This window comes from Gorilla gorilla, chromosome 7, assembly GCF_029281585.2.
Source record: "Gorilla gorilla gorilla isolate KB3781 chromosome 7, NHGRI_mGorGor1-v2.1_pri, whole genome shotgun sequence".
Lineage (NCBI taxonomy): Eukaryota > Metazoa > Chordata > Mammalia > Primates > Hominidae > Gorilla > Gorilla gorilla.
Window position 1 is genome coordinate 64,938,291 of NC_073231.2, and position 22,469 is coordinate 64,960,759.

General features: G+C 41.1%; 2 protein-coding genes across 4 annotated transcripts in view; one reads left to right on the forward strand and one right to left on the reverse strand.

Annotated features, from left to right (window-relative positions):
• Positions 1-20,698, reverse strand: part of TGS1 (trimethylguanosine synthase 1) — a 52,045-nt gene extending 31,347 nt beyond the window's left edge. For both annotated transcript variants that reach the window (XM_055348744.2, XM_004047017.4), the window contains exons 1-6: positions 20,565-20,698; positions 11,228-11,292; positions 8,160-8,332; positions 6,985-7,813; positions 3,752-3,869; positions 1,367-1,453 (exon numbers count right to left, since the gene is read on the reverse strand). In XM_055348744.2, the coding sequence (XP_055204719.2) occupies positions 1,367-1,453; positions 3,752-3,869; positions 6,985-7,813; positions 8,160-8,332; positions 11,228-11,292; positions 20,565-20,665 (1,373 nt within the window). In that variant the 5' untranslated portion in view covers positions 20,666-20,698. The remainder of the gene's footprint in view (positions 1-1,366; positions 1,454-3,751; positions 3,870-6,984; positions 7,814-8,159; positions 8,333-11,227; positions 11,293-20,564) is intronic.
• The window catches only part of TMEM68 (transmembrane protein 68), a 38,226-nt gene continuing 36,326 nt past the window's right edge, over positions 20,570-22,469 (forward strand). The window contains exon 1 of one of the 2 annotated variants that reach the window (XM_019032709.4): positions 20,570-21,015. The gene's annotated coding sequence lies outside the window, so the exon portion shown is untranslated. Of the gene's footprint in view, positions 21,052-22,469 lie in introns of both variants that reach the window. The other variant, XM_019032710.4, reaches the window with a different exon arrangement.

Here is a 22,469-nt window from a genome sequence, read left to right on the forward strand (position 1 = left end):
AGGCACACGTAATAATCTGGAGGGACCTTCTAGGGCATTATGCTTAGATCTTAGGAAACAATTTAGATGTTGTTAATTAGGATAATTGATAAAACACAATGCCCTCATTTACAGAATTAGCTAAATGTTTCTACCAACAAGAAAGAGTGTCTATGGTACATTGTTGAGGGAGAAAAGCAAATTGGAGAGTATGTATAATATGACCTAATTTTTCTGTTTTACACAAAGAGAAGCAAAATGTGTGTACATGGTGAGGCGCAGTGGCTCACACCTGTAATCCCAGCACTTTGGGAGGCCAAGGTGGACGGATCACCTGAGGTCAGGAGTTTGAGACCAGCCTGGCCAATATGATGCAACCCTGTCTCTACTAAAAAAAATAAAAAATTAAAAATAAATAAATAAATAAATAAATTAGCAGGGCATGGTGGTGCATGCCTGTAGTCCCAGCTACCTGGGGGGCTGAGGCAGGAGAATCACTTGAACCCAGGAGGCGGATGTCGCAGTGGGCCGAGATCGCACCACTGTGCTGCAACCTGGGCGACAGAGTGAGACTCTGTCTCAAAAAACAAAACAAAACAAAACAAACAAAAAATGTGTGTACATGTATGTAGTCATAGCACACAGCAGTAAATTTGGAGGGACGTATGCCAAACTCTTTTTTTTGAGAGTCTCACTCTGTTACCCAGGCTGGAGTGCAGTGACATTATCATGGATCACAGCACCCTCAACCTCCCGGGCTGAAGTGATCCTCCCATCTCAGCCTCCCGAGGAGCTGGAAACACAAGCATGCACCACTAAACCCAGCTAATTTTTAAATGTGTTTTAGAGATGGGGTCTCCCTATACTGCCCAGCCTCTCAAAGTGCCAAACTCTTTAAAACACTGCCTACATCTGAGAACGACTGGAAGAAAATATTTTTTACTTTTTACTTGTTATTTGGTTTGTTTTAATTTTACTCTTTCATAATAGAAAAAGAGGTTATTGCAGATTTCAACTTTTTATGGCATGTTTGCTATGGTCTTCAGATGTACACATGTGAGACACTAGGTGAGAAGAGAACCATGCTTAGAAGTCACAAGAGCTGGGCCTAAATTCCCTCTCCAGTAAAGTCAAAGCCTCTGTGAGCTGCAGTTGCTTTATCTATGAAATGGAATAACAACACTGGATTGCTATAAAGTGCAACTGAGTTAAAGCATATGAACACATCAAATGTACAGGGATATCTCTACCACAATTCTAACGAGAAGTGATTTAATGATAACATCTCAACACATGATCATTTATTAGTTATCTGAGTATCAGAGTGCTCTAAGATAGCTGAAGTGGTTAGGACTTCTGGAAAACAATAGCTTTTATGAATAATTACTTTTGTCCTGAGCCATACTTGAATCCTAGAAGGGAACCACTGTCATCAAAGTCTGAAGCTGGGTTTTCATCAATGTCCAGTTCATGGCTAAATAAAGAAAAGGTAAACAGTGATAAGCCATTACCACCAGAGCCCACTAGTTCAGATAAATATAAAAAAGGCAATATAATTGACCCATGCAAACTTCCCAACACCATAATCAACCATAGTTCACAAATCCAGGAAACCAGGAAAAAAAATACTTTAATTAGAATTTTCCAAATAAGTAAGTACCCAGGAGCATTTGGAACACAGCAATAAGTATTCCAGTCTTAATCTATGTCAAGTAATGATTTCTATTCCTAGGTATGGTACAAATATAATCTCTCAATTTTCCTTTGGAAAAACATCAGTAAAAGCTGCAGCCTTAAATTAATCTCCTAAAGTGATTTCTCCAGAGGTTTCCCTTAAAAACAAACAAGGAAACGTTTGATAAGTATCAATACAATCCAAAAAAATTTTAAAAGAAAAAAATTACTAAAAAGAATAAGGTTGTGATACAAGTGATATTAGGTAACCCAGGAGAATCCACCTACTAGAGATCTTTTAGTAACCAGTGACTACCCCTGGCCGTAATTCCAAGTAAAGGAAAATGGTGAGAAATAATTCTTAAAAAGTTTGTCCTTCAAAATAAGTTATGCTCATTGAACACACATGATCTTTGCCTCCAGTAACTAGCAGGAACTGGGGAGTTAACAAGCAGTGTCTACCATACAGAGGTAGCACAGTAGAGGCACGCTTGTTTTTCTAGAAGCTATATGGAGTACAAGTGTCTTACGTGGAGCACCCCATATCCAGTCAAAGAAATGAAGTGTCCAGCTAACTTCCAAGTTCAATAATGATCCATTCTCTCCTTGTTACTTACAGTGTTAGCATCTGACTACATCCCACCTTACATTATTCTCTACGTGTTTAATTATGTGTACAAGTGTATAAACCTTCAAGAAAAAAATGTAGAGATGAATACCAAAAAAAAAGAACTTTTATTTGGTTAAAAAACACAAAAACAGAACTGCAGTTTGGGACATAAGCACAGAATGAGGTGTCCTCATGAAATCTTCAAAGAAGAGAGGAAAAGGTTAGAGTTTCACTGAGGAGAGAGGTCATGCACGTTGTTTAGAAAGTTAGTTCACTGGTGCTGGCAGCATCTTACAACAAATAGCTGGTGAGTTTTGATTAGGAGAGCCAGTGGTTGTTAGGTGGAACTTGTAATCTGAGAGTTATGGTTAGGCCTCTGCAGTTTCGAATTGGGCTTGTGAGACTGTGTCAGGCACATGTTCCTGTATAAGCAGCTATCTGTCTTTGTGTGATGCTTTGGCTTGGAAAAATTTCTTGTGACAGTTCCTGTTATCAGGCAAATAGTGCATGAGAGTCTTTCATGGCCTTCCCTGGCTACATTTTACCAGTATCTGACACAAGTGACTCTGTTTTGACTGTTACAACTTTCACAATGGTAAACAGAAATTGCACTGCTTCGAGTAGAGTTGATCTGGGCTCTGGCTTTAGAGCTGCCATTGCTGTGAAGAAAACTCTGAGCAAGGTACTCATTCCTGTTTGCCTCAGTGTTCCTATCTATACAATGAGAGCATGACCTTGAGGTCTTTTTCAGCAATACAAATCTGGGATAAGATATATCCAGACTTTTGAAAAACATTAGAACTGGTGAGAGAGAGAGAGAGAGAGAAGATATGAATTTAATTATTAGTTAAAAGTTATGATCCATTGATAGCTACTAAGTGTCAGATATATTACATGCTAGCTAGCTCCTGTCTACCCAATAATCACAAAAAAGGCATCAGTCCAATCTTATAGATGAGAAATTAAGAAATGTACTTAGGCCGGGTGTGGTGGCTCACACCTGTAATCCCAGTGCTTTGGAAGGCCAAGGCAAGTGGATCGCTTGAGGCCAGGAGTTTGAGATCAGCCTGGGCAACAGAGCGAGACCCTGTCTCTATAAAAAATTTTAAAAAATTAACCAGGAGTGGTGGCACATGCCTGTAGTCCCAGCTACTCAAGGCAGAAGGATCAATTGAGCTGAGGAGTTCAAGATCATAGTGAGCTATGATCATACCATGTACTCCAGCCTGAGCAATAAAGCGAGACCCTGTCTTAAAAAAAAAAAAAAAAAAAAAAAAAAAAAAGAAATGTACTTAGAGTTTGTGAGTGGCAGAGTTTGGCCTTAACCACAGGTCCAGGTCCAAAGGCTCAGAATCTTACCAGTAGATCCTGCCTCTTCTTACATGATTACTGGTGTTGTGAACATAACAATCATTTAATAACCACTTGCTTATGGATACAAATGCTTACTCTAACATGCTCTGGTGAGAGGGGTCTCATGTAACTTACCTCCTCTTCAGTTTGCTTGGCTTATGCTCAGGTGGATCTTCCTCACTTTCATCTCCATCAGTACCACTGGCATGTGGTCTGCCTTTGCTTGTGTTTGCTCCTGAAGACTTCTGTGAATCTAAAGAGGCAGAAATATTGCAGTAGGTTTTCCCCCTTGGTTTGACAACTTTTCTGCTATTTGCAAAGCCAATGAAAATATTTTAGCACCTTTTCTACAATGAACTGTACATGTGCATCGAAGTGCCAGCTCACATCTACCTGTTTGTGTCTACATGCAGAGTCTGAGCATTTTAAAAATCGTAACTATAAGGTTTGTTAAATTAAATTTAGCCTAAAACTGTCCATGTATACATTTTAAGCTCAGCTTAAAGGTTTCTCCACACGTAGTGAACTGTAACCTAACTGGTGGTATAAAAAGACTGTAACCTACTCTTGTATCAAGCACAGTTTTGGCTAATCACAGGCAGCCAACTATTCAAATGGTGTTCAAGTAAGGCAAAAGCTGGGCTGTAACCAATCCAGCTGTTTGTGTACCTCACTTCCACCTTCTGTACGTTGTACATCATTTTTCTTTTTCTGTCCATAAATGTTATCCCAATCATGTGGCAGCCCTGGAGTTGCTCTGAACCTATTCTGGCTCTTGGGGCTGCCTGATTCGAGAATCGTTCTTTGCTCAGTTAAACTCTATTAAATTTAATTTATATAAAGTTTTTTAACAGGTTTAAAAATGTTCATGATCTAACTACTTAAAAAAAAAACAACAAACTAAAACTACTTCTTCATAGCTGCCCAAATCTACACAAATTAACCCACAAAGCTGCCTTTGTGATAGCTGTTAGCAGTCACATTCTTATGGAATTTTAATTGAAATGACTGTAAAGGGGGCATAATCACATTGATTAAGAAGAATTTCTCTTCATTTGCCTTTAATATAGTATGAAAGTAACATTAATAATGAGAGTAACAAAGACAATACTATCTTTAAGAAGAGTTCTTTAACTTATGGTGACAAAAACTGAGGCACAAATCTGTCTTTGTTCTCTATTTTGTCAGACTGGAAGAAAGTGGGTGGCTGAGACCAGGAGGAAAAAGATGTCTGCAGGGTAGACAGTGGGAAGCTTTGACTCTTTCAGAAAAGCACCAACCACAAAGAGTAGAAAACATACTTACATAGAAGCATAACCTATACCTTAAATTTTGAACTCAAGGGAGGATCTAAAACAAATCAAAATCTAAAACCCTCAAATTCATCCTGACGGCAGACAAACTGGAGTTATTACAGAAATGGACAATCTATAAACATAAGTAAGGGAACAAGCAACAGAAGGCAGAGACTGTGAGACTTACTGCGTCTGGCAAAGAAAAAAGCAGGCAGACGAGGGAGGAGAACCAAAGAGGGTAAATGAGACAGTAAGTCAGAGGCCAAAACAATGCCCAATATGTATATTATAAACTTTATGGTCAAAATATGTACAGAAAGGTATCAGGAGAGTATACAAGAGTATCAGAATACTAATATAAAATCTTCAGATAAAAAAGGATGGCTGTGCATGGTGGCTCACGCCTATGCACTTTGGGAGGCTGAGGCGGGAGGATCACTTGAGGTCAGGAGTTTGAAACCAGCCTGGCCAACACGGTGAAACCCCGTATCTACTAAAAATAAAAAAATAAAAAAATTAACTGGATGTGGTGGCACACACCTGTAGTCCCAGCTACTCAGGAGGCTGAGGCTGGAGAATTGCTTGAGCCCTGGAGGCGGACCTTGCAGTGAGCTGAGATAGTGCCACTGCACTCCAGCTTGGGTGACAGAGTGAGACTCCATCTCAAAAAAAAAAAAAAAAGGATGAAAATGTATCACCAAAATAGAAAGGAATGAGAATATTATACTGAGGTAGGCTCCACTTATAAGAATCTAAGAATATAGAGAAAAAAAGCAAGTTGACAGAGCTCTTTAGAAACTGTCAGCTGGATGAAGTATTATCAGCAATCTGAGATAAGCAAAGCAAATCTGATTAAGTAAAAGGTCAAAACCATTTGTTTCACAAAAGAGTAAGGCTGAGAAGAAAGTTCCTCTACACTAGATGTCTTCAGCATGTAACATCAGGATGCCAAAACTTCAGGATATGCAGATGTCACAGAAATTTCCTCCTCTCCCATTTTCCTGGTGCTGTTAATTGGCAGAAGCCTCTCCCCAGCAAGAGCACTGATAGGGTTTGGATGTTTGTCCCCTCTAAACCTCATGTTTAAATGTGATCCCTAATGTTGGAAGTGGGGTCTGGTGGGAAGTGTTTGGGTCATGGGGCAGATCCTTCATGAATGGCTTGGTGCCCCCCATGGTAATGAGTTACTGCAATATCTGATTGCTAACAAGAGCCTGGGAACTCCCCCCTCTCTCTTGCTCTCTCTCTTGCCATGTGGCATGCCTATGCCCCTTTCACCTTCTGCCATAATTGGAAGGTTCCTAAGACCTTCACCAGGAGTTGATGCTGAGACTATGCTTCCTGTACAGCCTGCAAAACTGTGAGCCAAAATAAACCTCTTTTCTTTAAATATTCCTCAGTCTCAGGTATTCCTTTACAGCAATGCAAAGTAAACATTCTCATCGCACCGTACTCAGATTAACTCCTTTCAAAACACTTCTCATTGGCATTCTCTAGTCCTGAGTGGCACCAGTTTGCACAATTAGCTTTTTTTTGATCAGTTATTCAGGAATCAATCAAGTTCCTTATCCTGGATATTTTATTGATGAGAATCCTGAAATTAACCATTCCAGTTATAAATTAATATTGTACCCCATTGAGATCTTTTTTCACAGCAAGACTTCACTTATCCTAAGTGAATTCCACATATGACTCATAAGACATTTGCCTAATGTCAAATGTACATTCTCAATTGCTTTCTAACATGCCTCTTATAAATTCATTTGCTGTGGAAAACTAAAAGTTCCAAGCTCACTTTAAATTAGATTTCTCAAGAGATTCCACATTTTCCTTCATTAGCCACCAAAATACAAGAGAAGGAATGATACTTTTGAGAACTGTATGCAAATATTCTTATTAATAGAAAAGGATAACAACTTGTGATATGAAAATAGGATGGATTAAATCATTTCATTATTATATGAAATGTACTTGGTATTATTTAACTCTACAATAAAGGATTAGTAGTTATTTTGCTAAATGAATTCATTTTGCTAACCATTACATGGCAGAATAAATCCTGGTTAATCTTACCCTCAGCTGGTGGGTCTGTGCTTGTATTCCCCGATGAGTTGCTTTCCTCATTGGTTCCTCCATTACGTGGTTCACTTTGGCCGGAAGCAGGGCACTCTCTTTTGCTACTAACTTCACTTAGCTGTTGATGACCATCATGACTTGTACAGGAATCTAATTGGCTCTGTTTTACTTCCTCTGAATTCAGTTTTATGTTACTAATTCCATCAAGTATTTCACTATGATCCTTATCACTTGTACCAGAGCTATCATTATCAACCGTAATAGGTGAAGATGGAAAAGATACTAAGTCAACTTTCACGCATTTTTCATTGTTCTTGTCGTCAGCTTCTGTTTTAGATGTGTAAGTATCTGTATCACAGCTTTGCGAGGCATCAAAAGTCCAACCCTGAGCTTCCCAATACTGAAATTGTTCCAAATAATACCAATAAAGTTGACTATAATGTTGCTCCCATTCTTCCTTTGTATCAGGAAAGTTCCAAGGTTCAGAAGATAGTGCTTGATCCGGATGTTTTTCTTGCCAACTTTGCCACAATAGTCCTCCTCCATATTCATTCCAATACTTTTCCCATTTCTCTGTAATTTCTAGCTTTGCAGATAATGTGTTTTCAACTGGAGGATTTTCTGTCTCAGTATCTTTTTTGCTTTGAAGTTCATATGTTCTGGTGTTCTCATACTGTTCAATTGAAGATGGATCATCTGAAGCCAAAATGTCGTCTTCTTCATATTCTTTTCTCCAAGATTCTTGCACAATTTCATCTAAGTATTTCTTTTGATGTTTTTTCTTTTTCTTTTTAATTTTAACTTTATTTCTAGTATTCATAGATACCTATATCAGATAAATAACTTGAATATAAAATGCACTTTATGAACTATAAAAGAAAGTAGAATCCAAGTCTATTTTGACATTAAATTAAACAAAATACTCTAAAGCCCCACTATGGGCTTTCAGCTCCACAAACAAGTGATATACTATCTAAGTTTCCAAGAGCAGGAACAGTCACACTTGGGACATACTACAACTTTCAGTTCTGGTTAATTTATAAATACATACATTTAAAAAGAGGTAGAGAGCGCTGATCGTGAATGCATTTAATCTGATAAAAAGTAATTCCTTGGGATATTTTATAAAGAAAACGAAGAGAGAGAAATAATAAAAGTAAATTAATATTTACCTCAAAATCCTTATGTGCAGTTATCCTACCAAATTGAAGTGGCAATCCCATACTTCTCATGAGTTCAGCCTCAGAATCAAGTTCACTTTCATCCAGGCCTATGCCTTTGCTGTCATGTGATTCTGCAGTACCACAGGAATAACCACCTTCCTCTTCTTCTGTCGCCTGGTCTCCTATAGACACCATTTATTAGCTTAGTTTTAAGGAAAACTTAAGAGGCAGGTTTTCTTATTCTCATTTAAAAAAACCTGAGATCCAGAGTGACCCGCCCAAAATAAAGGTATGCAAATGTTACAATTTTTTTTATTTTTTAGAGATGGGGGTCTCACAACACTGCCCAGGTTGGAGTATAAGGGCTATCTGCAGGTGTGATCATAATGCACTAAAAAGCTCTGAACTCCTGGGCTCAGTCAGTCCTCTTGCCTCAGCCTCACAAGCAGCTAGGATTACAGTTGCATGCCACCTTGCCTGGCCTGCAAAGTTACAATTTTTAAAGGAAAAAAAGAAAACAAACAAACAAAAAACAATTGACGGTATGCTGGGCACGGTGGCTCACACCTGTAATCCCAGCACTTTCGGAGGCTGAGGCGGGCGGATCACTTGAGGTCAGGAGTTTGAGACCAGCCTGGCCAACATGGTGAAAACCCGTCTCTACCAAAAATATAAAAATTAGCTGGGCCCAGGCTGTAATTCCAGCTACTCGGGAGGCTGAGGCAGGATAATTGTTTGAACCTGGGAGACAGAGGTTGCAGCGAGCCAAGATTGTGCCACTGCACCCCAGCCTGGGTGAGAGAGCGAGACTCCATCTCAAAAAAAAAAAAACAAAAATAAAAACAAAAAACACCAATTGACAGTAATATGGACAAAAAAAGCCAATGAAGAATCAACAGACAATTTCTTATTGGGCTCTGCCTGCCACTATTCATCCAGCTGCCCATTTAACTTACTCTTATTGAGCATCTGCTCTATGTTGGGCACTGTACAAAATACTGAGGATGGAAGGAAGACAGAGCAGGCCATGTAACCCTGGTACGTGGAGAAAATACTTATATGTTCACATTCTTTATCTGCAAAATTACTGAACTAAGACAGTGAATTTAAAAATCATGATTTGTGAAGTTATTTTAGGAGGTATTAACAAGAACGGGTGAGAAGTATGTCTTCATGCCCCTCACAGACACTTCAATACAACTGGAATTTAGGTTCCGGGATTCTGTGGAAGAGCTGATTTAACAAAAGGATTCTGCTATTAGAAGTTTGAAATCCTGGGGTTGGGCACAGTGGCTTATGGCTCTAATCCCAGCATTTTGAGAGGCTGCTTGAGGCCAGGAGTTTGAGATAAGCCCGAGCAACACAGCAAGACCCTGTCACTACAAACAAAACCAAAAAACAAAAAACAAACTACCCTGGTGTGGTGGTGCCTGTAGTCCCTGCTACTTGGGAGGCTGAGGTGAGAGGAATGCTTAAGTGATCGCCACCCAGACAACAGAGCAAGACCCTCTCTCTCTCTCAAAAAGAGAAAGGTTTGAAATCCACTAAACTGGAAGATTTTTTTCAAGCTCTCTGAATCTAATTCTTATAGAAAAACCATTTATTACAACAAAGTAAGTTTTACTTTACACCAATATGGTTATCTAATAGTAATTATACCATTAATTGAACATATGCCATTCAAGTGCTCTATTAACTTTAAAATGTGAGATAACAAAAAATCATTTTATGTATTAGCACACTCAATTAGCATTGGGCTGCACTCCAGCTTGATGGTCTCAGGCAACAGAACAGTAAATCTTATATAGCCAAAATGAAGACTGATAAAGAGAAATCTCATGTGTGCAAATTCTACTACAAGAGGGAGAAAGATACCTTTCTAAATAATGAAGGGGATTCCACTCACTACTCCATTCAAATATACTTACGAAAGCTCAGGAGACAGCAAAATGGAGAAAATGAGTAAGCTAAGTTTTATGTTCCTTTCATAGTATGCATATTTTCTTATGCTCGAGAAGCCTAGTGTTATAGGAACTTTATTTGTATAGCATAGCACTGAAACACAAACCAAACATTCCATCCAGTGATCAACTGAAGAAACAGTAATTTGTTCCATCGCCATGAGAGTTAAAGGATTTCCGAAGGTAACTATGACACTGTACTTGGGCTGACTTTGGCTTCTAACTCCATGCTGTAATTTTCTCTGTGTCTAGGAACACAAAAGGTCTACGTGGAAGGACAAATGCAGTAGGGAAGTTTGAGACATCAAAGTGAGGCTCAATGTATAGTATAAATTATATTTGTTACTTGGGAAAGTTAACCAAGATGACAGTCTCTTTACTTCAGGCAAAAGACTATAGATGTTCACCTGGAATTTTTATCCCGCAGCATTTTTTTATCCTGCAGCATTTACCTACATAATACACTTCTCATGAAGTGTATTATGATTAGAATTTACATATTCTAAATTGGAGATGGAGTCTCACTCTGTTGCCCAGGCTAGAGTGCAGTGGCACAATCTCAGCTCACTGCAAACTCTGCCTCCTGGGTTCAAGGGATTTTCTTGCCTCAGCCTCCTGAGTAGCTGGGATTATAGGTGCCCACCACCATACCTGGATAATTTTTGTATTTTTATTAGAGATGGGGTTTTACCATGTTGGCCAGGCTGGTCTCGTACTCCTGACCTCAAGTAATCTGCTTGCCTTGGCCTCCCAAAATGCTGGGATTATAGGCATGAGCCACCACGCCCAGCCAGAAACCACATATTCCCTACTTTTCAAAGCTTTAAATTCCAGGTTGCTCTTATCTAATGGCGGCAACTCAGGAAGGAACACTGCACAGAGCAAAAGAGGCTACATTAAGTCAGCACAGGAGCTATAGAAAAATAAAAGATCTGCTTTCATAGAGATTCCAGAACCATGTTATAAAAGAAAATAAAAATTGTCTGATTACACAATTATTTGGCATTTATATTTTATGCTAACAAATCAATACAATATTATAACAAATTATACATAAATTAACACATTATGGCTAATTTCAGCAAAAAAGGTTTATAGAATTTTATACTATATTACCTGAATTGTTGCCACTGTCTCTGATGTAATAGCCTTTTAATCCCAAATTGTACAATTTTCGATCCCTGCGAAGCAGATTAAGCAGTTCATATTGAAATGAATTAAGACATCAGTTTAGACGGAAAGAAATCTCAAGCCATCATAGATTAATTAATAAAAAGCTTATGAAACAGAAAAGCAATCTGCTAATACATTTCCCTCACTTATAATGTAGAGGCAATAATACATTTATCATGGAGTTGTTGTAAGGACTGATAGTATATGTAAAATATTTAGCACAATGCTTAACACATGGTAGCATTTATTACTATAACTGCTAGTTACTAAAATTAAGGCTGGGCACAGTGGCTCCCACCTGTAATCCCAGCACTTTGGGAGGCTGAAGTGGGCAGATCACCTGAGGTCAGGAGTTTGAGACCAGCCTGGCCAACATGATGAAACCCCGTCTCTACTGAAAACACAAATTAGCTGGGCGTGGTGGCAGGCGCCTACAATCCCAGCTACTCGGGAGGCTGAGGCAGGAGAATTGCTTAAATCCGGGAGGCAGAGGTTGCAGTGAGCTAAGATCACACCACTGCACTCTAGCCTGGGCAACAAGAGCAAAAATCTATCTCAAAAAAAAGAAAAAAATAAATAAATAAATTAAGTGTAAGTTCTTCTGGACATCTGATATTCCTTATGATACATAAACAATGGGGTGTTCTCTAAATTTTGTTGTGAGTAACAGTGGAGAGATTTAGCTTACATACATATAAATCAATATGCAGACACTAATCCATTTGCTAATAAGACAAACTATCCATTGTGAACAGTAGACAAGGTATTCATGGTCTGAGCAAAGGTTACCAAAATAAACCTAACAGAATACTTAAGAAAAAGTGGAAGACTCTGCTTTTAATATCTTCCTGACTATAAATTCAGCTGTAATAAACTCCACTGTAACTGTCACAAGAAGGCCAATTGCAAGTGGAAGCTAACATAACTTTTCTAATGGAGCTACAATAAATTTAACTAAATAAAATTCTAGTGTACTTGCTCTATTTCACATCCTCTTGCTTTTTTTTTTTTTTTTTGAGACGGAGTCTCGCTCTGTCGCCCAGGCTGGAGTGCAGTGGCGCGATCTCGGCTCACTGCAAGCTCCGCCTCCTGGGTTCACGCCATTCTCCTGCCTCAGCCTCCCGAGTAGCTGGGACTACAGGCGCCCGCCACCACGCCCGGCTAATTTTTAGTATTTTTAGTAGAGACGGGGTTTCACCATGTTAGCCAAGATGGTCTCGATCTCCTGACCTCGTGATCCACCCGCCTCGGCCTCCCAAAGTGCTGGGATTACAGGCCTCTTGCTTCTTTTTTGGAGATACTATATTAAATGTAAAGTAGGTGGTGACTCAGCAGGATGATGAACAGGCAAGGGGGTGACGTGCAAATGTGCTTTGGCAGCAACTGGTCCCCAGGAACATGGGCACTGGGCGTGGGAAGCAGGAGCTGCACAGGGGGCATCACTGGTCTGCCCACCAGCACCTAAAGATATGAGGCACTGAAGTGTCAGGTGGAGGAGAGGACCAGTATGGTTGGTTGCAAGTTGGTTATAATGAGCAAATATGTAAATGTGTTGAAGATAATGTTAGCCAAGATTCCCCTTGTTGAAGGTTACTTATTTACTTTATTATTTTAAAATTTATTTTAATGTTTTTAAATAAAAATTTTTTGGTTTTTTTTTAAATAGAAATGAAGAAGTTTATTTAAAAGCAAGGTGGGCTCAAGACATTATCTGATAGGAAGGAAGGCTAGAAAGAACCCTCAGGTGTTGGGCCAACATTAGAAGTACTGTTATAAACTCATGGCATTTAAGTTTATATACACAGCAGACATAAAAATAATTTTTAAAAGTGTTACATATGCGTGTATATATACACAGACACATTCATGTATGCGTGTAAAACACACATATATAACACTGCTCAACTCTCTCTACTAAGAGGGCACAGGAGCAATAAGCACAATGAGCAGCCAGCTTTTGGTTTCTAAATACTATTTTCCACGAAAGGAACCAAGTTGCCCTGGAGAAATGACAATTCCAGGTTGGAGCATGAACTGTAAAAGATAAACCTGGGTCATCTTATGCCAGAAGATTAGGAAGCACTCAACACTAGAAATACCAAAAGGACACAGGAGCCACTTCAAAGAGTTCCCCACTGGCCAAATCAGAGACAATATCAGCACCAAATTAATGTTAGCAATGGAATATAACCTGTTAGTAAACTAAGAATCTAGATTCCATGTTAACATAAATGAATAAATACATGGGGAGAGAAGGGAAAGCGCTCCTTACAGAATACTAACTAATAAATGCAGTAGGAGTGAAGAAGACAAGAACTACTCCTTGGCATCCTTCACAGAGGTAGCTGATTCAGGTGGAAGTTATCAATGAAGGCCAAGGCTTATGGGTTTACTGGAAAACAGGATACTGATATAACACTGGAATATGCCCCCACAAAATACTGATTAATACAAAGGGAACTATTGTGACTCTACAGTAGAAAACCTGCATTCAGCAACATCACCCATGATGGTATACTGTCTACAAAAAGTGCCTCCTGAGGCCACACAGAGCTGGGCATAGCATCATTTCTGTGGCACTCCTGCTAAGGCATGACCCAACTATTCCGATGAAACATCAGACAGACCCAGGTTATGCAAGGTCAGACCCTACCTCTAGAAAAAACAAAAAAAATTAGTCAGGTGTAGTAGTGCACACCTATGGTTCTAGCTACATGGGAGGCTGAGCTGGGAGAATCACCTGAGCTCAGAAGGTTGAGGCTGCAGTAAACAATGATCATACTACTGCACTCCAGCCTCAGCAGCAGAGCGAATCTCTGACTCAAAAAAAAAAAGAAAAAAAAAAAAAAAGCCATGCCAGACATGGTGGCTCATGCCTATAATCCTAGCACTTTGGGAGGCTGAGGTGGGTGTCTCACTTGAGGCTAGGAATTTGAGACCAGTCTGGCACACATGGTGAAACCCTGTCTCTACTAAAAATACGAAAATTAGCTGGGTGTGGTAGTGTGGGCCTGAGGTCCTGGCTACTTGGGACGCTGAGGCATGAGAACTGCTTGAACCCAGGAGGTGGAGGTTGCCACTGCACTCCAGCCTGGGCGACAGAGCAAGACTCTGTCTTAAAGAAAAAAAAAAGGAAAAAAAAGAATACATATGAAATTATTTGTAATGAAAAGCATACATGTTTCAGTTCAAAAAGATGAAATTCAATGGAATTGATAAGATGGTCATTAAATAGTGTTTTAAAAGTCATTCTGATTCAAATCCAATTGTGTATTATTTTCTAGAGGTGTGAGTTGAGAAATCGTCTCAACTTTTCATATTTCATAACTTATATTCTCTCTCTCTTCTCTTTTAGAAGGAGGGCTTCCTAAAAGTAGCATCAGTACCTGATCATACTGTGGGCCGTGAATTAATCATGTAGCCTGGGCTGCCACTGACTGCAAGGTGACTCTCCTTTCCTGGCCTGCATCTCCTACACAGAGCCAGGTATTTTTTTCTAGTCCCACCACAGTGCTAGCCTGTAAGCCTTCTGGAGGATGGGCCCAGCTTAACAGGTCAGGTCCTGAGAAAGAGGCAGAAAGGCCTTTCCTCATGGGTGAGAGGCAAATCAGATGTCCAAGGTTATTACCGTATGTTCCAAGGCTGCTGATAATTTGAGGCAGAAAGATCAGCAACAAGAGAATACCAGCTGTTATATTTTTATGAAAACTGTTTCTTACTTAAAACTTTCAAGTATCTCCAAGAGCATTCATCACCGGGAATGATGTATTTCTAATGCCTGGCATTTGAAGAATTTCCATTATAATTGCTAAGCAGTCTCTATAAAGCTGTCTTTGAGTTTGATTAGTGTACCTTAATCTACAGAGCATAATGACTCTGGATGAATTGATGGCCTCAAAAATAGAAGATTTGTTGTAATTTCTGGACCTGGCACACGTAAAGACTAAATAAATCTTAACTACTGACTTGAATTGTAAAGCAGGAGACCCAACCTGGATTGTAGTAATCCCACTAAGATACTGCTCTCCTTAGAGCCCTAAGCAGCCACCTGAATTCTTATCCTCATACCTCTGAATACAGCAATCATCACTATGATGGCTAAGTCATCTTTCTATTGCAGCACCTGACACTCGGGCGGCTGAAATAAATGCTGAATAAAAGATTCTTAGCAATATCTGAAGTACAAGTAGCAATGCCTCTTTTGCAAAGGGACTGTGAATCAGCTTCATTTTCAAGTAGTAAAATGGAAAGGAAGCCCTTTCTGAAAGGTTAAAAGGGGATCACAGAAATAATATGTGACTTGCCTAAGGCCACACAGCTGAGTTTTGTAAAAGCAGACAGATATGCTGTCTATAAGGTCACTACACTTTTAAATTCTGACTCAGGAACCTGTTGGGGGGAAAACATATCAAACAATTTCGTTGTATCATATATGAAAGACTAGAGATCACCATCAGACACTGTCACATGAGTATGATCAGAGGGAAATACAGGCTCTTCAGTTTCCAGAATAGTCCTCTATCTCCACGAATCTATATTAATGTTAAAGTGTCTGAACAGAACACCAGTTGTTCTAGTGACTTTAGACTACTTAAATACCTTAATGAGGGAGATTCAATGAAATCGTGTTCTATGCCAACTGGTAGCATAGTAGAAAGGCTCTCATGTCATACAGATGTGCGGTAGAATTCCAAGGCTGCCATTTACTGGCTATGTGATTTTTTTTAGGCCACTACTGAGACTCTGAGACAGGGTCTCATTCTTTCATCCGGATTGGAGTGCAGTGGTATGATCATGGCTCACTGCAGCCTCCACCTCCTGGACTCAGCCTCCAGAATAGCTGGGACTACAGGAGTGCCCCACCATGCCTGGCTAATTTTTTGTATTTTTAGTAGAGATGGGGTTTCGCCATGTTGCCCAGACTGGTCTTGAACTTCTGGGCTCAAGCGATTTGCCTGTCTCAACCTCCTGAAGTACTTGGATTACTGATGTCAGCCACCACAACCAGCCAAGACTCAATTTTCTACTTGAATAAGTGAGGATAACAAGACATACCTCAGGGGGCTGCTAGAAGGCTTAAATTAAAAAAAAAAAAAAAAAAATTAAATTATTCTGACATTTGTTGAAATGGTAAAGAAAGGCTTTATTTAGGATAATTGCGATAGTAATCAACATAATGGTAGCCACACGCATGTAATCCCAGCACTTTGGGAGGCCAAGGCGGGCAGATCACTTGATGTCAGGAGTTCGAGACCAGCCTCCAAGGTAAAACCTCATCTCTACTGAAAATACAGAAATTAGCCGGGTATGGTGGTGCACTCCTGTAATCCCAGCTACTTGGGAAGCTGAGGCACGAGAATTGCTTGAATCTGGGAGGCAGAGGTTGCAGTGAGCCGAGATCATGCCACTGCACTCCAGCCTGGGCGACAGAGTGAGACTCTGTCTCAAAAGAGAAAAAAAAAAAAAAGATAATGGCAATGGAGAGAAATTTTGCTCAACTTCAAATATAGCAAAGACAGCTGAAGATAGCCAATGGGCAGAATTCAGTGGATGGAAAATTACTAAGGGGAGACATCCAGCGTGGGGGGATTGTTGCTATACTAACAGTATTCTTGCTGAGGGCAGGCCAGAGTGATCAGATACGAAGGGTGGGAAGATCTTGCTACATGGACATAGCAGGATTCTAGCTAAAAAAAAAAAAAAAAAAACACCTGTAATCCCAGCACTTTGGGAGGCTGAGGTGGGAAAACTGTTTGTACCCAGGCATTCCAGACCAGTGTGGGCAACAAGGTGAGATCCCTGTCTCTGCAAAAAAATAAAAAAATCAGGCAGGTATGGTGGTGCATAGCTGTGGTCCCAGCTATTCAGGAGGCTAAGGTAGGAGGATTGCTTGAGCCAGGGAAGTTGAGGCTGCAGTGAGCTGTGATTGTACCACTGCACTCCAGCCTGGGTGACAAAGTGAGACCCAGTCTCAAAATAAACCTCCAAAAACCCAAAAAACAAAACAAAAAAAAAACACCCAAGAACCACCCTGCCACCACCAAAAAAAAAACCAACAAACAAAAAAACTAATGGACTTAGAAGGATTCTTGTTAAAACTGGACCAGACAGGTTGAAGACAAGTCCCAAATGACAAGGCCTAATCAAAAGGAGAGCTCACTCAGAGCCTGTGTAAGGTCTGGTTAAGGAGAGTCTCTGTCAGTACAAAATGTAGAACAATTAGTGGTGGCACTTAATAAGTCATCTAAGGGAGGAGACCACCCCTCATATTGTCTTATGCCCAATTTCTGCCTCCAAAGAAAGAAGTAAAAACTAAAAGGCAGAAATGAAATCCATAAGCAGACAGCCCGGCGCCACACCCTGGGCCTGGTAGTTAAAGATCCACCCCTGACCTAATCGGTTATTTGCATAAAAAAGGCACTGGGCCGGGCGCAGTGGCTCACGCCTGTAATCCCAGCACTTTGGGAGGCCAAGGCGGGTGGATCACGAGGTCAGGAGACAGAGACCATCCTGGCTAACACAGTGAAACCCCGTCTCTATTAAATACACAAAAAATTAGCTGGACATTGTGGCGGGCGCCTGTATTCCCAGCTACTTGGTGGGCTGAGGCAGGAGAATGGCATGAACCCAGGGGGTGGAGCTTGCAGTGAGCAGAGATCTCGCCACTGCACTCTTGCCTGGGCAATAAAGCGAGACTCTGTCTCAAAAAAAAAAAAAAAAAAAAAACACTGTGAAGATCCCTGTCCAGTTCGGTTCCTTTCTAATTAGTGGTGTATGCAGCCCCCAGTCATGTACCCCCTGCTTGCTCAATCAATCACGATCCTCTCATGCAGACCCCCTTAGAGTTGTGAGCCCTTAAAAGGGACAGGAATTGCTCGCTCGGGGAGCTCGGCTCTTGAGACAGGAGTCTTGCCGATGCTCCTGGCCGAATAAACCCCTTCCTTCTTTAACCTGGTGTCTGAGGGGTTTTGTCTGCGGCTCTTCCTGCTACAGTCAATCGATCCATGGGATTTAGTCAATTCTAGTTGATACTTTTAGTCCTCATTTTGCTTGATATTTTGGCAGCTTTCCAATGTTGATTACACCTTCACTGAAACACTTGGTGACAGTGTACTTAGGCTTGTCTGTTTCCTAGTTAATCCATCTCTTCTTGTCTTTAAAAAGTTCTGGAATTCCTCAAAGATGGGTCCCCCTCCCCCATCCTTCATTCATGGGTTCAATTACTATCTAAGGCTAAATGGCTCAAGTTTTTAAAACTAGCCCAGACTTCTCCAGCGCTCCAAATCAATATATCTAACTGCTTATACCATCTACTCTTGGTTATCTCATAGATACCCCCAAATCAAAATGTATAAAATCAAACTCATAATCTCTTCTCCGTTGACCCAAAATAAAATTCATGATTCTCCAGTAATCCCTACCTCAGTGAAAGGCAGCAATACAATTCAGTCCCCACCCCCAACAAGTTTTCTCCCATCTTTCTTCCTTTCTCCATTTCTGCTGCCATTTATCCTAATCCAAGTCACTATAATCTCTTGCCTAAACAATGGTCTTAAGTGGTTCTCTTCCTCCAAACAATCCTCCACACTGCGGCCTGAGTAGTATTTTAAATATGCAAATCTGATCATGTCATTCCCCAGCTTAAGGTTTTCCTATAGTCTACAAAGTCCTGCAGGTTTTGACCCTGCCTACTGTGCACACCCTGTCTTCTTTCTTTCCCAGTTTTTTTTCTTTTCTTTCTTTTCTTTTCTTTTTTTTTTTTTTTTCGGGACAGAGTCTTGCTCTGTCATCCAGGCACGACAATGGCTAACTGCAGCCTGGATCTCCTGGGCTCAAGAGAGCATCTGGCCCAAGCCTCCAGAGTAGCTGGGACTACAAGCATGTGCCACCACAGCTGGCTAATTTTTTAAAAAAATTTCAGTACAGATGAGGTGTTGTTATGTTGCCCAGGCTAGTCTCCAACTTCCGGGCTCAAGTGATCCTCACTCCTTGGCCTCCTAAAGTGCTGGGATTACAGGTGTGCACCACTGCGCCCTCCCTCCCAGCCATTTTGTTCAGTTTCCCAGGCTTTCTTTTGCTCCCTCAAGGCCTTTACTGAGTTCAGCCTGCAGAGAACGCTTTCTCCCACTGAAACTCACCCCAATTTATCCCCCTTAGACCTCTTTCCAAAAGCTACTTCCTCAAAGAAACCTGTGACCCTTGGAAAAAGTTATTTGTTTTCACAGCATCCTGCACTTCTCTCTCATAGCACTTATAACTATAACCAACCAAGTAATAATGTAACCAGTTGTCTTAATATTGATCTTCTTTGCTAGGAAGTAAACTCAATACATGTAAGGACAGAATGTCTTGTACCTCAGTGCCTACCAGCATACTTGATATACAAGAGCACAAAAAACATTTTCTGAATGATTGTATGATTACATACATGCCTGACTAAAAAGGCAACAATACTTTTTACATTAAATTTAACAAGTTTAACTTCTTTTTGCGTTTTCAAATTACTCCACAAAATTACACGAGAAAAATGAATTCCTTCAAACTTAAATCCTACTATATTAAACTATATTAAAATTCTATCACATAAAATTCACTTCCACAAGGATTTAACTCTAACAAAATAAGCATGTGAGATTAAATATACCCGTTATAGAGATGAAAAAAAGATTCAAGTGGTTTAACTCACGCATTTAATATAAAGAAAACAATTCCTAGAATTCAAGTCTCTTGGCGGTATTATTCCTGCATACTAGCTATTTTTCATGTGGGGCAATTTTTACCTGATTCAAAGATTTCCCCAAAATAAAGATATCACAAAAACTGATGTAAATATGGTTAAGTCTTTTATCTCAACTAGTTTGAAGTTTTAATTATGTGCATTTGGGCTTAAGTAGATTTTTAGGTTTAAAAAAAGACGTTAACCAAAGCAAGTCACTCAACTTTAAACTTTCACTTTATGACATCATATCTACTAGAGATTTCATTTTACATGTCGCTTTCCAATTTTTAAATGTCCCCTCGATTTACAAATGAGATGACATATAGCACCTACGACATTTTTTCATAGCAGCCTACCAAGTAGATGTAGTCCTTCACATAAAAATAATGGCAGTGGGGGACCACTCCGTCATGTCTGAGGGTTTTGTTTTTCTTAAACATCACCGTGCCCAAGGGTCAGATGTTCTGGCTGCTTTCAGGGATCAATTACAACCACGTTTGCAATACCTACATTTCTGGGTAATGACTGTGCTAGAACATGAAGAGATTCTTTTCTACTTACTCCACAAATGCCCTGGAGCAAAGGCACAGTATCTTACAATCCTCCCGCTCCTCAATGAAGAGAAACATTTCCGCCACGCGGCTCCACTTCTCGCAGCACATTTTACCACTTCGGAGGCAGCTCTGACGTACGCAGCCCGGGTCGCCCCTACCGGGCCTCCGCTCGGTTACTGGAGACTTAAACCAGGCCTCGCCCGCAAGCCCTGGATGAGGAGATAGAAACTGGCCCGTGGCAGCTCGCGCCAGGAACTAGCCAGGACGCCGCCGCCGGAAGTGGCTCCCAGGGGCCACGGGAAGGGGCGGGACCACGGGTGGTGTCACCCCCATCGCGGCCCGGGCTGCAGCCTCCGCTTGGCTTCTTTCACACGGGATGCTTCGGAGGAATCCGCCGTGCAAATCTGTCCGCCCCCTTGGCCACTGATCTCCCGAAGAGCTTCTGTCGCCGCTCTAGGGTAAAGGAGAGCTGCCCCTGCCCCCGCCTATCCGAGGTGCGTCGGCCCCCGCGCTTCTCCAGCCCGGCATCGGGTCTGGCGGGACTGGGAGCGGCGGAGGCCGCGCGCGTCCGGTCTCTCAGGAGCCGCCTCGGAATCCCCAGTCTCTGCGCGGGCAGGCTCGGCTTCCCGCCGGCCTCAGTGTTGCGCCCCAGCGCCAGAGTGGCCGGGTGTGGAGATCTTCCCTCCTCTGGGTCAAAGAGCCTGCTCTCCCCGCCCCTCTCCTCCCCGGGCGCTCTAAACCTTCGGTTCGGCGCGTTTCATCCTAATGCATCTGGTGGGGCGAGGCGTCTCTAGCCTCTCTAGAGGCCTCTAGGCTTGCCCAGTGGCTTCGCTGGTTCCGCGACCCAGGTCGAGCCTCCGTTGTAAAAGCCGAGGGGAAGTGTGTGGTGATCCCGAGAGTGTAGGGGGAAGGCCGCGTGGGTAGAGCGTTCGTATCCAGACCGATCAGGCTTGGAATCCTGGTCCTACCTTGTGACCTGGGCAGGCAACTTCACCTTTCTGAGCCTACCTTTGATCACCTGTGAAATGGGGATGATTAATAGTAACTACTACATGAGGCTGCAGGGAGGACTAAACGAAATGATGTATATTACACCTTTCCTTTGTGCGCTTAATCGTTGGCGTCGGTTTGGACCTTGTAGGCGTCAAGTGCTGTCTCGGTCCCTGGGGTTTGCAGCCTGTAAAACAGGTCTCTGCCTTCAAATTACTAATTATCTAATAAGAAAAAAGTTCATGTGCGCATAAATAGGATGGAGAAAATGGAAACAGCAGCATTGCTGGATCTGTAAAAAGCAGTTAGTATTTGGTGTGTGGTATTCATGGAGGCTGCACGGGCAACTTCTTCAGAGACAAGCTCAGACTTGAAAGTTGGAGCGCTTCGGACGTGGTTGGTGCTACGAAATGCCAAAATAGTATTGGTACTTCTTCAGAACTATATAAAAACTGAGCTAAAATTCAGGCATTTTGAATGGTATTTTCAATAGTATTTTGGCCACATTTACTAGTTAGTGGAAATATTCATTTTCAAATGTTTATTCCCACCTCCTTACTGCTGCCCTACTTTGAGGTCGGAGATAGGCTGATTTTGGTGGTTCAAGAAGGTAAGAGTGCTGCACGGTTACAGATATACCAGTATAGATGTGCAGCATTATTGGGATGAGTAGCTGGGTTACGATAATAAGGGTAGAACAGTAATTATAAAACAGAGTGGAAGATTTTAGCTAGAAGTTGGGCATTCTAGGATTAAAAAAAAAGTCTTGAAGGGTAATTTGTATCAGAACCTCGAGTTTAAAGCTTGAAATAAAAAAAGTATTAAAGCTAAAAGGATTAGATTTACCAGCTATCTTGACAAATACTAAATTGCAGCTTTATTCATGGTTTGAAGTAGAAGTCCTATTCAGTAAAACAGTGCT